Here is a 16,890-nt window from a genome sequence, read left to right as displayed (position 1 = left end):
TGGAGTAAGAAATCCATAAACCTGATACTAATGGGCAAGTGGAGTTAGCAGCATCACCGTGGCCTCCTTCCTGAGTACCTCAGTATCCCCTCCAGGTGGTCACTGGGGTGATCAGGGGACTAGGGGAAGCCTTTGGAAAAGAACCACTCAACAATCCAATCCCTTCCCCTTGTCCTGGAGCCTGCACAAACTTCAGATCCCAGAATTCTTCAGCAAACCCAGGTATACGTATACACATCTCATAAGTGAACACCTTACTATTTCTTTAATGAAATTTAGAAATATTCAAACTCAGAGAATAAATACTATACATAGCCTTATGTTATATCAGGGTCATAGCACCAAATAATTTACAAAAATGAGCTTTTGGATTCCAGAACTTCATGAAAGCCTCCTGACACTTTGAAAGACACTAGCTCATGATCAGTACCAGAAAACAGTAAGAATCTACCAGCAAAAGGCATTTCCAGGCATCCATTTGACTGACTCTTACGATGAATGCCAAGAAAGACAATGTCTTCTTCTAACAGTTAAACTACAAATTCTGAAAAAGAGTAAATCAACTAAGGATAGGAACCACCTGAATATACATGAGGAAATTTCAGAAGAAACAATTACCCAGACAAATCTATAATTTTTACTGAAAATTTTAAACACTTTTTTAAAGTTTACGTATTTACTTTGAAAGAGAGAGAGAGAGAGAGACAGCTTGAGCAAGGGAGGGGCAGAGAGAGAAGGAGAGAGAGAGATTCCCAAGTAGGCTTTGCACTGTCAGCACAGAGCCGGATGTGGGGCTCAAACTCATGAAAGTGTGAGATCATGACCTGAGCCGAAACCAAGAGTCAGACGCTTAACCAAATGAGCCACCCAGGCGCCCCTTTAATGTAAATTGTAGAATTACGTTATAAGTTAACTGAACTATCATCCCTTGTTTGAAGTTCTCTGCTACATCTGTTATTTCTAATGTGAAAACTCAATGATACTTAAGTCAAAATTTATACAAATCTGCACTTACAAATGTGCGTTCTGCAACAAAACGTAGGACCAGGTAGTATTTGACTGCGCCTCTACCAGAAATAATGTAACTGGTACAAGATAAGACAATGGGGGGGCGCCTGGGTGGCGCAGTTGGTTATGCGTCCGACTTCAGCCAGGTCACGATCTCGCGGTCCGTGAGTTCGAGCCCCGCGTCAGGCTCTGGGCTGATGGCTCAGAGCCTGGAGCCTGTTTCCGATTCTGTGCCTCCCTCTCTCTCTGCCCCTCCCCCGTTCATGCTCTGTCTCTCTCTGTCCCAAAAATAAATAAACATTGAAAAAAAAAATTTTAAAGATAAGACAATGGGTGCCCAAAAATCAGAGGGCCTGTAATGCTTCCACCAACCACAGTTTGTTCTCTCCAAATCCAATGATTTCTGGAAAGGTCACTTGGCATAGGTAAGACCATAATCCTTCACTGAAGTCAGAGTAGTGCAACTTTGAAAAACGGTGTGATTATTGTCAGGAATTCTGGTGAAGATTCTTGTTACGCAGTCATTCTTACGAGACTATTATGGATTAGGCCATCTGTGATGGCTCTTTGGTCAGAGGGGCACCATATGGTAAGGCCTGGAAGAAAGTACAGGTTTATTTCAGATTTGTCTAATTGTAGGGAATCAGGACTTAAATAAAAGTAACTGGGTAGGCACAGTACCTCTTCTCTCTGCCTTCCTGCACCCGGCTACAACAAGAAAGGAATATATATATATATGATCATGGGTCTTTCATAAATCCGGAAGGCCCAAACCCCTTATCACACTTTCCTAAAACATATGCCGTGTAAGTATTTTTTAAATGAGAAATGCGGGTCCCTGGGTGGCTCAGTCAGGTAAGCATCTGACTTTGGCTCAGGTCATGATCTCATGGTTCTTGGGTTGGAGCCCCGCATTGGGCTCTGTGCTGACAGCTCAGAGCCTGGAGCCTGCTTCAGAGTCTGTGTCTCCCTCTCTCTTTGTTCCTTCCCCACTCATGTTCTATCTCTCTCTGCATCTCAACACTAAATAAACGTTAAAAAAAATTAAAAAGTAAATAAAACGAGAAATGAAACAAAAAAGCTCTATCCTTGCTCCTGGCTAAGTCAGAATAACATCCATCCCATAAAGATGTAGTGAAAAACAGGGGCGCCTGGGTGGCTCAGTTGGTTAAGCGGCCGACTTCGGCTCAGGTCATGATCTTGCGGTCCGTGAGTTCAAGCCCCACATCGGGCTCTGTGCTGACAGCTCAGAGCCTGGAGCCTGTTTCAGATTCTGTGTCTCCCTCTCTCTGACCCTCCCCTGTTCATGCTCTGTCTCTCTCTGTCTCAAAAATAAACATTAAAAAAAAAATTTAAAAGATGTGTGAAAAACAAACTTGTAAAGCTCTCAGCACAGTGCATGGCACAGATAGATAGATACCGAGGATGTTGTAGAGGAAAGCGAATTATGATGTAAACATCTATGCAATATTCAGACATATGTATGGTACCCAGGGGGCAATTAGAACCTGTGAATACCACTATAGCTGCCAAAGACAAAAGCCATGCCAGGGGCACAGGAAACCATCTTTCCTCTCCCACCACCCCTGTGTCCCAAAACACCCTAGAAAGAGCTATGAGACAGAGCTCCTGGTTGATAGCTCCTCCTCCATGTTGATAGGAGGCCAAGACCTTCATATCAAGAGCTCTAGAACTGGAAGGCCAGAAAGACACCTCCCCGGTCCGCCACCCTCCACCTTCTCAGAGCAACTCAGAAGGACAAGAATAGAGACCCACTGGTCTGGAAGCCATGCCACCGATATCGGTAACTGCTTCCTATGAAGCAATTTTGATGATAACTGATTCTCGAACAAATGACTGCCAATCAGGTGTTCACAATTCAGAAGAAAGACTACACAGAAGTGGAAACCAAAATGAAGGATGAATTGAGTTTCTTATGCCCCAAACCATAGATCCCCAGCATCACTCAGAGTTTGGTCAGAAATCTCTCATAAGGCAGGAAGCTTGCAAGAACCCAATCCAATCCTTCCATTATGTATTCCTTTGCCCTCCTCAGAAAGGGACTCCAGGGAGTGAAACTCCAGGCACCCGCCATAAACTGATGCAGAGTGAAGTGAAGACAAGAGAATTCATGGGTTTCCACTTTCACAAATGTATTTCCTTACTACCGAACCTCCTTTCTAAAGATTGCTGCCAGAAAGTATGGACATTTGCAGTACATCAGGAAATGTCATGGGTACTGAGGCATGAAGCCCAGAGAAGGCTGCAAGTCCATGACTACATATTATAGTTGCATTTATGGCCTAATTCAGTGGAATAAAATTTGCCTCTTTATTTTGAATGCAGGGCAGTAGACTATGCATACTGTTAATTTTCCTTTTGGGATTGTAATAGTACTTGTCAAATGCTCAAATACTTTACGGATATTACACCATTTAAGTCCCGTTGATCCCAGGCAATTATTTTCCTTTAATAGGATGTAAATGTGCAAAGCTTATTTTGCTTCTCCAAAGAATTTGAAGTCTAGTAAAATCTTAAGTGATTTACAGAATAATTCCGTCATCCTCCATCAACGGTCCATGAAAACCAGCCTCTGCTCTTCTCTGCGACGCCCTAATCCTGCATGTAGGACCAACATTGTCCTATGATAAAAACACCGATGCCAAGGTCCATTTCTTCCACTTCCTAATCTTTCTTGTAAATCAGTCACCAAAGCTATGGGTTCTTCCTCCGTGACAGCTTTGGCTGCTATTCTCACTGCCTCCACTCTGCCCTATTCATCACTTCCCCTTCTAGAGTATTGCTGGTCACTAGACCACATCCCCAGAAGTCTTTGTGATCTCTAATAACATCCCACAAATGGTTCCAATACTTTTCTTGCTCCCTGTGTCTTTCGGGAGCTCAGTGCACGAATCACCCTCCATGACCCACCTTCAACTGGCTTGGGCTATATGCAGTGTAGCCCCAGTCACCTCTAAAAACGTATTCATAGTTACGATTCTTCGCTGTTACCCTATATAATCCCCTTGCCTTCTCACCTCCTCAAGCCAGCCACAACACGAAGGGATTCCTGTGCTTGATGTAGTCTAGTCATCTGCTAGAAATTCTCACCCGAGTTGTTAGCCCAAGTCCAGCCTTACGTCAAAGCACTCGGACCAACCAGGCCACATGCCTGAGTGTCTTGTGCCAACTTCGGGACACAGACAATGCTTTGGTACCATTCCCCTGGTATCTCACAGTATTTTTGTGCTTAAGATTTTCTTTTTTCTACCTGAGTTGTAAGCTCCTTGAAGAGAGGAAAATGCTTTATGTCTTTTAAGATGCTCAATCCCTAACACATTACCTTGCAAACTCAACAGTTATATAATGAAGATGGTAAAACCAACGAATCTAAAACTGTCATTGTGTATGAGAGTAATCTAGAATGTTCACCAGAAATGTATATTCCTAGACCCAAACCGAGAGATTTGGCTGGTCTCAGGTAAGAGGAAAAAATTAAAGACTTCTAGGGAATTCTCATGCGAGTAACATACAGATAGTATTTTGAAAAACATCATCACTGATTAATTTGAAACCGTAAATGCAAATAAACCAAGTACAAAAGTATGCAGAATTATAAATAATAGCGACAGAAAACCTGGCATGTTACAAACCAGTTGCCAATATTAGGAAGTTTTTTTTTGTGATAGACACCATAAACCATATATGCTTCTACTATTTTAATTTAAAATAGCAATTCTCATTAAAGCAATTCATGTTAATATTAAGCTAATCTTTTTTTTTTCATTTAAACTAGAAAGTAGGGATACTTAAAGTTATGTAAAACAGAAGTTGTATTTTGTCACTCAAGAATAACTGATCTTCTAGATTATTCACTTAATTGATACAAGATTATAAATCTTTAAGCTTTCTTTTGTTGATTTTGACCTTTAACAAAGGCATGTGCAACATAAGACATGCTCTCCTTGAATTCATTATTCTAAAAATATATAAGGATCTAGGTATTTATACTCCCAGTCCAACACTTTTTGGAATAAAAGTATACTTCGCATAATTCTTCCTTTATTATTATAAACAGTTTTTTCTTTGAACATCAAAATCCTGAACTTCATCCAACCAGAGTGAACTCTGTGCAATGTCATGTTGGCAAATAATTGCATTTAGCAATCTAGTTGCTCTTTCTAGGCTTTGCAGTTTTTTATTTTTAGTTGGATGATAATTCTATATATTTCCTCTTTTTCCCATCACGCCTAGTTAATTTTAATTATATAATAGGCAAAACTGTGTTTGCCTCACTTTTCTGATGTTGGCTTGCTTGCACTCCTATCCTTCAGGGAAACATTTTGGGATCTTTTAGTAAGTCATGTACCACGGATAATTAGAAAGAGGAACCTAATAAATGCAAATATAAGTCAAGTGACAAGGAGATCTCATTTCTCTTTGTGATTTTACCTCCCGATTTTTGTGTGCTTTTGTGGGTGGGGTGAAGGACTGGATGGCTAAGCTTGGTTTATAGTTTGTGAGCTATTTTGTATTTTTTAAACATTACAAAAGTACTTCCTAAATGTGAATTAACCAAAACCCTGCATTTGTTGGAGATTTTGTATACTCAGTGTTCCTTATTTACCTTCTGAAATCTCTTCTTGGGATACAGGTATTTCGCAGGAAATTAACAATCAGTTCCCTCTCCAAGGTTTCCATCCCTGTGAGTCACTTGTTTAGGCCACTAGGGAGAGACATGGAGTCTTTGGACCAGGTCTTCTGGGAGTTTCATGGCAGGGACACAGCAATTCACTGAAGGCATTCATGACACACGCCCTGTCAAGCCTCTACTCGACCAATGAGGAACACTTTAGTGCACGCATAATATACTGCCCTGTGGTCGGTGGAACTCAAGAGACCTAAAATGATGTTTCACCAAGTGAAAAAGAGTCCGTATCACATACAGAATGTCAACTCACGTGCACCATACAGGATATAAAAGATGGTTATGAAAAGCAAATAAAAATGCATAAAGATTTTCTTCACAGTAAAGAAAAAGTTGATTACATCACCAGCGAAGATGATTTGAAGACTAACAACAAGTTTAACCTCCAACGGGACGCCCACATATAACACACACGCATGCGCACACAGGGGCATGTTCATTCACGACCGACCCACCGGTGAGTGACTCTCATACAGGCTTCTGGCTTATCAGGCAAGACTTCTCATTTTACCTCCTTCTTCACACTTTCTTACTGTAAACTCAAGAAAGTAATCACAGGCAATAACCTGCTCTGGAACAGGTTACGTGGTCTCTTTCACCAGCCACCTCTCCGGGTGTTGCCTTACCAGATCATACTTTTAATGGCTTGACTTTGCAGAAACAGAAAGTGAGTCGATATCATGAAACTGCAGGCATTCCAATTACAGGAAGTGTTAGTGGGTCTAATGCTACATTTTTGTGGCATTTAAGCACAGGAAGACATTCTCACGATAATAGTTCTACCACTGTTAAGTGGGAATTTCACAAGTCCTAGAATACACTCTGTTCGGCAATTTAACAGTTTTTTTATTCGCAAGTTGTTTTCCTTGACTTCTATACTGAATGACAAATTCCGTTTTTTTTTTCAATTCCCCCCCACCCCGAAATTTAAAATTTAAAGGTAGTTTTTTTTAAATTAGTCTTCTCAATCTAAAACGTATTGCAAAATAACTGTGAAGGCAATTCAATTTTTGCACATTCAACATGTCATTCAATCAAGTCAACTCACAGTTGATAGTCACACACCATGGGCACCTCTCCACTTGCCATCGGTTGAAATAAAGCTCCGCATTCTGTACCCAGCCAGGGGTACTGCGCATGTTTGAACGGGGACGTCCCAGAGTATGTGGAATATAAAAAGTTCTTCAGGACTTCCCAACTCTGTTACGAATACTATCCATCCTCAATGTCAGATCTGAACGTTTTTTAGGCGCACATTTTGGAAAAGCAAGTTGAGAAGCGGGCACACCTACGGTCACTCCTTTTTGAAAATCAGAATGTCTCCAAAGTGTCTTGGCAACATTTTCCGGCAAAGGGTTAAACCGCTATTTCATAAACCCAACAAAACAACAATCCACCTTACTGTTCAGGACTTTCAGGACCAGATTTCAGCAACGCAGAGGTTGAAGTTGAAAAGTCATGCCTGATCGTGATCTACGGGAGATCCTGTTGCAGCTCAAGTTTGGCCAACTTCTCCAAGTGACTCTGAAGTCTTGAGCCCTCAAGCCCCGGTGACTAAATCCCTTCCACATTATCCTAAAATCGCCTGGTGCTCCGCCTAGGGGGAACACTCCGGGAAAATGAACCTCGGTTGACCGGTCGTCCGGGCCCCAGGAGCCGAGGGGACTCCCACTAATCTGCTCCGGAGGGAAAAGAGCAGTGCGGACCCGGAGGAGCCGCGCTCCCGGGGAGGGTTCCAGCCCGCTGGGCGCACCCGCGGGGGACGACTGCTCCCCAGCAGGTTCCGCGATCTCTACCACCACCCCCACCCCACCTCAGCGGCTGCGTCTACCAGGCTTTCTGGCTTTCCTTAGTAACAACTTTATGCAAAAACAAAAACAAAAACAAAACTTTTCTCCCAGGAAGCGTGCAGTCTGCTCGGTATAACTTTGGAGGCAACGTTCCGAAGGTGAAGCAGCAACACACGGTCGGCGCGGCTTCTGGGTCCGCAGCGCCCCGCGGTCGCCCCCCACCGCCGGCCCGGCCCCGCACCTACCTGGGCCTCGTCCGCGTCGGGCTCCGCGTCGGAGAAGCCGAGTCCCGACTCGAAGGCGGCGGCGGCGGCGGCGGCGGCGGCGGCGGGCGCGTCGCGCGGACCCCGCAGCAGCGCAGCGGCGAGCAGGGAACACGCCAGGGACCAGAAGCCCAGCAAGTGCATGGTGGAAGGACCCGGAGCGCGGCGGCCCGGCCGCGGTGGGGGCGGGGTGGGCGCGTGGCGCCCCCGCGACGCTGCGCTCCCTGCGCGCGGAGCCGCCGGCGACCCCCCGAGGGCGGCCGGAGGCGGCGGCAGCGGTCCGCGGCTGGGCGCTCCCGACGCCTCGCGTCGCGGTGCTGGCCGGGGCCGGGGAGGGGCGCGGGGTCAGGTAGAAGCCTCACAGGAAACCGGACGTCCGAGCTCCCCGCATTCGGAGCCGGCGAGGTGAGGCGAGGGCGAGGGCGAGGGGGGGGGGTGGGGGACGGCGCCTCGGTCCGCCTTTCTGTTTTCGCTTTCTGGCTAGAGGGGGGCAAAGCCGACCCCCTCGGCGCCGCTCGGCCCCTGCGGCCCCCCCACCCCCCCGAGCCCGCGGCCCCCTCCTCCCTCCCCTCCCCTTCCCCCGGTGCAGCGAGCGGCGGCCGGGAGGAGGGCGGCGGGGCGCCGCGCGGCCAGGCCGGGGGAGCTCGGCGGCGCGGGCGGCTCCGGAGCGCGGGGCGAGCGGCGGCGGCTGCGGCGGGCGCAGGGGCAGGGCATGGCTGACGCGCCCTCTGCCTGCGCTTATGTGAGAGAAAGCGGCCGAGGGAGGGAGCGTGCCGAGCCCGGCCGCCCTCCCCTCTCACTTTCCCTCGGAAGCGCTCCGCGCGCTCCCCGCGGCCCCGCGCCTCCGCCCCGGCGCCCCGCGCGTCCCCTCCCCCGCCCCCCTCCCGGGAGCGCGGCCCGTGGGGCGAGTCCAGCCGGGGCCGGCGGGCCGCGCGGGGCGGAGGGGGAGCGCGACCGAGTCGGCGTGGTGGGGAAGGCAGGCCGACCCTTTGTCCTCGGCGGGCGGCTCCCGGGCTCCTGCCCCTAGCCCACCGGCACGCCTCGCCCTCCGCGCCCCCCCCCCCCCGCTCCAGGTTTGCAAAGTGCCCCCGGGGGGCTCCAGAAGGTCCGAGAGAGAGTCGTCACAATGGCGGAGACCCCGCCGGGACCTCGGAGCCCGCCGCCGCCCCCTCGCTCCCCTCCTCTGGGCAACTTTAATGTGCAGCAAGAGCTCAGAGTGCAGGACGGGCTACGGGGGTGAATGCTAATGATTCCCTTGGAATCCCAAACTTGGGGCGGGTGGGGATGGAGGGCCACAGTCTTCGCGGAGAGCGAAGTCACGAGGCGTCAGTTTCTGCAGGGAAGTTGGGTTTAAATGGGAAAGGGAGCGATAAAGGGCCGCGTGTGTTGATCCTATTGTAGGAAGTGACCTCTGCGGAGAAGTCACTGCGTGTCCCCATTGGGAAAATCACGTTGTGGCGCTGATTGCCCTGGTGTCTTCCTCCTGGGGCAGAGCGGACGGGTTGCTGATGACCAAGCTACTGGGTTTCAACAGTGTTCAGAACAGGAGAAGCCCGAGCTACTTTTCAGTACACTGATCCTAAAATCTTAGACGGAGGACGCGCTGTTATCTGATTCAGTTCTCTGCAAGTTCGGAAACCGCCCTCACCCACTGCATACTTGAAGGCTCAAATAGCTCCAGGGACAGGGAGTCCTCTGTGCGTTTGCAAAACCAACACTGTCGAAAAGCATTTCCTTCCATCTAGCCATTGCTTTCGACTTCTGGACTTTACACAATAAATCTAATCTAACTTCCACATGTGAGTTCTTCGAATATTTTGAAAACATCTGTCATGTTTTCCCTATGCTAGCTTTCCTCCCAGCAAAATATCCTTTTTGCGAAGATGACAGTTCCAAGTTCCCTCATCAACCTTAATCTCATTCTCCATGTTCTTCATATAGTATGCTGCTCAGAACATGACTCAGTACTTAAAGTGTTCCCGGAAGCACGTACAGAGTCTTCTCTGTCCAGACGTTATACATTTATTGATCCAGCCCCCGGTGGAGTTCATTTGCTGGCAGCCAAATGACTACTGACTCACACTACACTTAAAATCGACTAAATTCGGGGCACCTGGGTGGCTCAGTCGGTTGAGTGTCCGACTTCGGCTCAGGTCATGATCTCACGGTTTATGGGTTCGAGCCCCACATCGGGCTCTGTGCTGACAGCTCAGAGCCTGGAGCCTGCTTCGGATGCTGTGTTTCCCTCTCTTTCTCTGACGCTTCCCCACTCACACTTTGTCTCTGTTTCTCAAAAATACATAAACAAGGGTGCTTCGGTGGCTCAGTCGGTTAAGCATCCGACTTTGGCTCAGGTCATGATCTCACGGTTTGTGAGTTCCAGCCCCGCGCCAGGCTCTGTGCTGACAGCTCGGTGGAACCTGGAGCCTGCTTCAGATTCCGTGTCTCCCTCTCTCTCCGCCCCTCCCCTGCTCATGCTCTGTCTCTCTCTGTTTCAAAAATAAATAAGACATTAAAAAAAAAATTTAAATAAACATTAAAAAAATCAACTAAATTCCTCAAGAATTTTTCATGTGCAGTGGTGTTAGTCACATGCACATTACCCATTATTTGTGAAGTTGGTTTCCTGTGCCCAAGATCCGAGCTTTGTTATTTATCTCTATTATGTTGGGAACACTCGGGGAGTCAGCCCAAGATCATGGCATGGTGGATATTTTGGGATATTCTTACTGTCTTTCTACTCCTGTTTCATCAGTTTGCTATATTTGTCTTCAGATACTGATGAACCTGTGGGAAGGGAGGAGGCAAGGTCAGACGGGGAGTAGGATCGAAGTCCTAGCTGGAGCTTTCTCTTGACCATTCTCTCTGAGAGCCTTTCTCCGCTTTGCACTTGAAATACCAATCAGAGGTTTCGAAAACATGCTTGAGTGTACCCTGGAGAGTTTCTGGTTTAATTGGTTTGGGGTAGGATGTGGACTTAGGACCCTAATGGGCCACCACATTGAGACTCTCGGGCATTTAGGACACTCCTAGGGCAGGGCATAGTGTGGAGACTGCAAATCAACGATGAAAACATATTTTAAAAATGTATCATATTAACGGTATGATCTATTTTATATGAAATACAGCAGGAAGCACATACAGACTTTTTTCCTCTCAAAAATGTTATCTTCTTACCCCTGATATTATTTCAAGTAAAAGAAATGCTGGCAAAAAGTATACTTGAAAGAAAGACCAGTCTTAGAAGACCAGCGTGCATTAGGTGTTGAAGAGTGCCTTGAAGGTCGAAGGGGACAATGGCTGTTTTACCTTTTCCTGCTGCATTTGGCTCTTGCTTTCTGTGGTGAGCTGTAAATTTACCATAATTTTCTTTCGACTTTTTTCTTTGAGGTGTTGTAAATTTACCATAATTTCCTTTCGACTTTTTTTCTTTGAGAAGTTACTAAATTTTTTTTTGTCATTGGAAAAAGACACATGAAGTTTTTGTTAGTAGTTTTTAATTTTATTATACTTAGTTGTACTATAGATGATGTTGACCTTAGAGCTGCATTGAGGTTTTCTTTGTGACTTTGTACATGGTTGATTTGGGGAACTAATTCTCTGTGCCCCCTTCTTGCTGGGTATTAAGTTTGAGCTTATTGTAATATTCTGTTCTTGAGAGTGAATTTTAAAATGAAATGTGTTGGGGGGGGGCTGCCTGTGTGGCTCAGTTGAGCATCTGACTCTTGGTTTCAGCTCAGGTCATGATCTGACAGTTTGTGGGATTGAGCCCCCATGGGGCTTTCTCTCTCTCCCTCTCTCTCTTCCTCTCTCTCTCTCCTTCCCACCGCTCCTGTCCCTCGCTCGTGCTCTCACTCTCTCTAAAGTAAATAAAAATAAAAATAAAATAAATGAAATGTGGGGCGCTGGGTGGCTCAGTTCATTGAGTTTCCAACTTTAGATTTTGGCTTAGGTCATGACCCCAAGGTCATGAGATTGAGCCCCGTGTTGAGCCCCATATTAGAGCCTGCTTAAGATTCTTTCTCTCTCTCCCTCTGCCCTTCTCCCTTGCTCTCTCTCTCAAACACATAAAATGAATAAATAAATAAAATGAAATGCTCATAATGTGTTTTTTAATCAAATTGTTTTCTTTTACTGGTGTATGTCCATTTTTGTAATATCTGATGTTTTCATTTGAAATTCTGCTTTTACTGGTATTAAAATCAAAGTCTTTGAGAATTGAGGCCATCTGTAAACCTGACTTGGAGACAACGATAAACACACTTATGTCAATGCCACTTAGTTATTCCTTCTAGGAAACTTTAGCCTGGGAAAGAGAAGATTGCAAACTAGCGATTAAATCCACAGTTTGCTGCAGTAAAAGCCTACCAATCAGTGTATCGAAGACAGTAACCTCACTCTGGCAACAGCCTTCTTGTCAGTAACAGCTTCCTTATCAAGACCCTCCCCTTCATGTGTCAACCAGTCTTGAACGGTGACATCACAGACTGCCCAATCCTACACCATCTTAACCTACTGAGTGCAGACCCCGAAGTCCTACAGTTTTTCTGCTTCTGACTGACCTCTCCTGGGACACTGCTAAAACTGTCACAATGGTGCTTTCCCTTAATGCAGTAAGTTCTAAATGTGACTTTTGTTTATTTAAAAAAATTTTTTTTAATGTTTATTTTTGAGAGAGAGAGCAAGAGTTGGGGAGGGGCAGAGAGAGAGGGAGACACAGCATCTGAAGCAGTCTCCAGGCTCCGGGCTGGCAGCACAGAGCCTGACGCGGGGCTCGAACCCATGAACCGCGAGACTATGATCTGAGCTGAAGCTGGACACTTTAACGGACTGAGCCACCCAGGCGCCCGAGACATTTGTTTATTGAAGGGTTATCCGGTGATACTTTGGTGAGCTAAACACCCTGGAAATCCCACCGAGACCCTATTTAAAGTCCCCTTTGTGCTGAAGCCCAAGTCCCTTAATTCAGAATTGGGGAGCCCCCCTTGAGGCCTGCAATGAGGTAAGTGTCCCCATTAGGTCTCAGTTCCAGTCTTCATCAAGCTCTGAAGTGCTAAGTGTATTTTGTCCTATGAGGTTGCCTTTCAGGGACTCTTTGATGATTTGATCCTATCTGTAGGCATATATCCCTGGCAGAAAGCTGTCTCAGTACTAACAACGTTGGTTTGGGTCACTGTGCTTTTCGTGGTCTTCTGTTGCTCTTGGATGGGTGGGAGTTCATGTCTAAACCTCATGTCTTCCAAGATCTGTCAGGTCTGCCAGGGGAGACCACCAGGCCAATAGGTTGGGGAGCCCAGGACATAGGTGAACAAGCCACTGAATTGACGGACCATTGCCAGACTGTCACACGTTTGTCTCAGACTAAACCCAGGTGTGTGTCTCCTGAAGGCCTCTTGGGTGTATTTATACCGTAACGAATACACGTGAGTTGTGTCCGAAATGGCACAGTTTTACCAACAGTAGTTTAACTTTCGTGGCCATTTGGGGAAACCTTTCATTGGAACAAAATCGTTCATTTGAGAAGTGTTTTTTTTTGTTTGTTTGTTTGTTTGTTTGTTTGTTTTTAGAATGGAAAGGGACTAAAAATGCAAACATTCAATGACCTGTGTTTTTATTATTATTATTATTATTATTATTATTATTGGTATGAGAAAGCTTACAAGAGAAATTCAGATTCCACGATTGCCTCTCTAAATATTCTGTGAAGGAGACAAATGAAAAATGTGAAAGGCTGTCTTTCTGATCTTCCCAAACCATAACGTGAACCTAAAAGTTCTGATCTTACCCTCCCTCTTCTTCTATCCTGTGGTCCTCCCTTATCCCCTACCTCCAACACTCTTTCTGACCAGCTCTTCTTTCCTGCTGGCCAGCCAACCACTCTGAAAGCTGAATTGGTTCTTAAAGTTATCCAGGTCAGAAAAAGCCCCTTGTAGTGGAACTTGAGCCCCGATTGTGGTCTGAAAGTGATTTTCAAAGGCTTTCCAAAGCCTATGCAGGGTAGGCGGAGATTTACAGCAATTTGCTGTGGTTCTAAGGGCATTTAATTGAGAGTTCCCAGATCTACATCAATTGATTTATATGTTATTAGGAACCTCATATGTGATAAAATTCAATGGAAAAGGTACTGTGAATATTCTGATTGTGGCTTTAAAGATGTCAAATTCTATAATAAAACCGGAGGAATTTAGAAACACTATAAATATTAGAAATTTTGGAGACCACGGTCACAGACAAATAGAAAGATGAATATACTGGAGACCTTAACACCTTTGGAAAACATTCAGGTGTAGATCTTGGAGCAGCTATGACCACAGCTCTTTCCTCACTGAATGGCCTTAAGTCAGAAATCAGGGATTTCATACACAAGCAAAAACTGGAATGGAAAACAGTCCTGTTGCTGGACCTCTAAACTCTCGCCAAGTGAAACTGAAGGGAAAAAAGGAAAGGGAAAATCAATGAAGCTGCCACAAATGACTGTCAAGGGCTCAATATCTCATTTCCTCTTAAAGTCCCCAAGAGCCTGACCGAGGAATATTTTTTGTGACACAATACCTGTTTTAGAGTATGCAGATTAAAAAAAAAAAAAAACACTTGGGGAAGATAATCTCTGTCACCTTGGCTGCTTGGCATCACCAGAAGAAGTCTTCAGTTGGAAACTTGGCAGACATTTAAGAAGAAATCACCTGCTTCAAGGAAGACAAATTGACAAATACTTTGTCAGCATTGGTGAGAAAATTTTATTAAGGTTGCTGAGCTTGTCTCTGGTTGCATGTCTCATCTGCACCAGATTAATTCTGGTGAAGCTGTACAGATGGAAGGTAGACAAGAACCGTAATTTTCGGGTGCCCTAGAACACTTACAAATGGGTCCAAACTCCACTCGCAATGGAGTTTGAATATCCTAGTCAATATTTGCTAATTTTCAAGGTGGAATGAAACTTTTGTTTGCTGGAAAGGTATAGTTCTAGTCATAGCAAAAAAGTTGCTTGACCTTTTTTCAATCTGGGGAATTTCCAAACTATTTCTCTGGTAATGGAGGTACTCAGTGTACTGGGATGGTTACTAAAGAACTTTGCAAAGCCTCGATGTTTACTCCGAAATTTTATTGTCCCTATTACTCACAGTGATCATGAAGAATAGAGAAGGTGAGTGGTGTTTTTAAACTCAAATGAACACTCGTTGCCTCTTACCATAAGAGTATGTCACAGGCCTCCCTTTCAGGGTGCTCTTTTCGGCCCCAATTCTGGCTCTACTTTGCTTTGGGCAGAGACTAAAAGAGACTCAGGCAATCTAACCAGGCTTAGTACTAACAGGGATGAGTGGCATTTCCTTCGTGTTCTCCCACGTGGCCTCTCCACGACCTAAAGAACTCAGACTTTGTCAGCTGGAAAAGACACCATAGAAAAATGCTGGGCTAATTTCTGATCACTAGAACAGCGGTTACACTTGAGAAAGAAAATACTTAGATTCACGTATCCAGCTGAAAAGGCAAGGTTTATCCCACTGACAGCAGGATTGAGACATTTTAAAATTAGGAATTCTTAAGAATTGTTTTAGAAGCAGTTGGTCTTTGGGTGGAGAGAACTTCCACTTCAGAGCCTTGTGCCAAGACTACAGGACGGCCACTGCGGGCCAGCTTCCAGAAGAGGCCTACGGAACTAGACTTGGAGGACTGGAACCATGCTCAGATCCATAAGCTTTTGTTCTTTTCCCTCTTGGCAAGTTTCCTCCATGATTACAGGCTTAGGGGACTGGGTAGGTAACCAACGATTGTTATTTCTTAACCAGTGAAAAGTCAAGGTCTCTAACTTTCATGTTGCTTTCTCTGTCTTTAGTCATTTCTTGCTCTGACTCAAATACTGGGAGAAATGTGTGCAGGATTTGTCCAAAAAAAACAGCAGAGCTCTGTGTTTTGCACACATTTGCATACGGGTGCCAACCGGCTAGTGCCAGTCCTTTGTTATGAAATATTTGGTTTCATCCATAATTGGACTCAACCACAGACTGGCTTTTTATGCGGATGAGAACACAACAGGACAGGTAACCAAAATGCAAACTCCTTAGAAAGAAAGGTTTCTGCCTCCACCGAAACCACACTCAAGGACCATTTCTTAGAGATAACGTCTGTAAACAAGCTTTCATGGAGGAAAGACTCAGAAAGGGAACAAGGAACAGATGGTTTGTATTTAAGATCTGTCTCACATTTACGGACCTTACAAAGGAGGCTTAGTATGGAGATACTCTTGATTGCCTGTCAGACCTACCCTGAGTGACCTCTGGTGAACCTTTCTTCACCACATGGGGTTCATGTGAATACTAAATTCGTTAATTTATGTAAAGAACTTAAAATAATACGTGGCATTTAACGTTCTCAATAAATTTTGGATAAAGCATGACTAATAATTATTAATAATTGTATGCTATTAATAATATATTGATATATTAATCTTCATTTCTTCCTTACATGTATTATATTTTTTCCATTTTTTCACCCTTGTAATTAAATGATTGTCCCAATGGATATAAAATTCTCACATTGACTGTTTTTTCTTAAGCATTTAAAAAAATGTTATTTTATTGTATTTCTCCGTGAAATATTGCTACCAAGAAATCTGAAAACAAGAATAGTTTACAGCCATATAAGGTCTATTATGTGTTGCTGTATTTTTATGGGTTTTACATATTGTAATGTATTTAGTAGTCGCCACAATCTTATGACATGGAAATTACTGTGATCTGTATTGTGTAAATGAGGAAACTGAGCTACAGAGAAGTTAAATATCCTGTTTAATGTTAAAGCTAGTGCTAGTGTTTGACAGATCCTGGATTCAAAGCAGGTGGCTCCAGACCAGGAGATTAAGCACTGCCCCCTATTTACTGTCACTTGACGAGTACTGCTGTGGTGCTTTTCCTTCTTAGATCATCTGCCATTTCTTGTCAGAAAATTTAGAATGGTCCATTTGTCTTTGCTGTTATTAAATTTCCCTGTAAGTGTCCAGAGTGATTTATTTGTAACTTCTTTGGCACGCTTTGGGTTTTCTTGATCTGAGTTCATGTTTGTATGTATGTGGGGGTAATTTTTGCTGAATAATGGGTCATGTGTCTTCAAATAATTTATACAA

At 44.9% G+C, this 16,890-nt stretch overlaps 1 protein-coding gene across 1 annotated transcript in view; it reads right to left on the bottom strand.

Annotated features, from left to right (window-relative positions):
* Positions 1–7,913, bottom strand: part of VEGFC (vascular endothelial growth factor C) — a 110,444-nt gene extending 102,531 nt beyond the window's left edge. Inside the window, exon 1 of the mRNA XM_047091166.1 lies at positions 7,752–7,913. Within this exon, the coding sequence (XP_046947122.1) occupies positions 7,752–7,913 (162 nt within the window). The remainder of the gene's footprint in view (positions 1–7,751) is intronic.
* Positions 7,914–16,890: the final 8,977 nt, after the last annotated feature.

Source organism: Lynx rufus, unplaced genomic scaffold (assembly GCF_022079265.1).
Source record: "Lynx rufus isolate CCGP_SWC_20201006 ecotype Redwood Valley unplaced genomic scaffold, mLynRuf1.p SCAF_3, whole genome shotgun sequence".
NCBI classification, from domain to species: Eukaryota; Metazoa; Chordata; class Mammalia; order Carnivora; family Felidae; genus Lynx; species Lynx rufus.
This window is presented reverse-complemented; position numbering and strand designations above follow the sequence as displayed.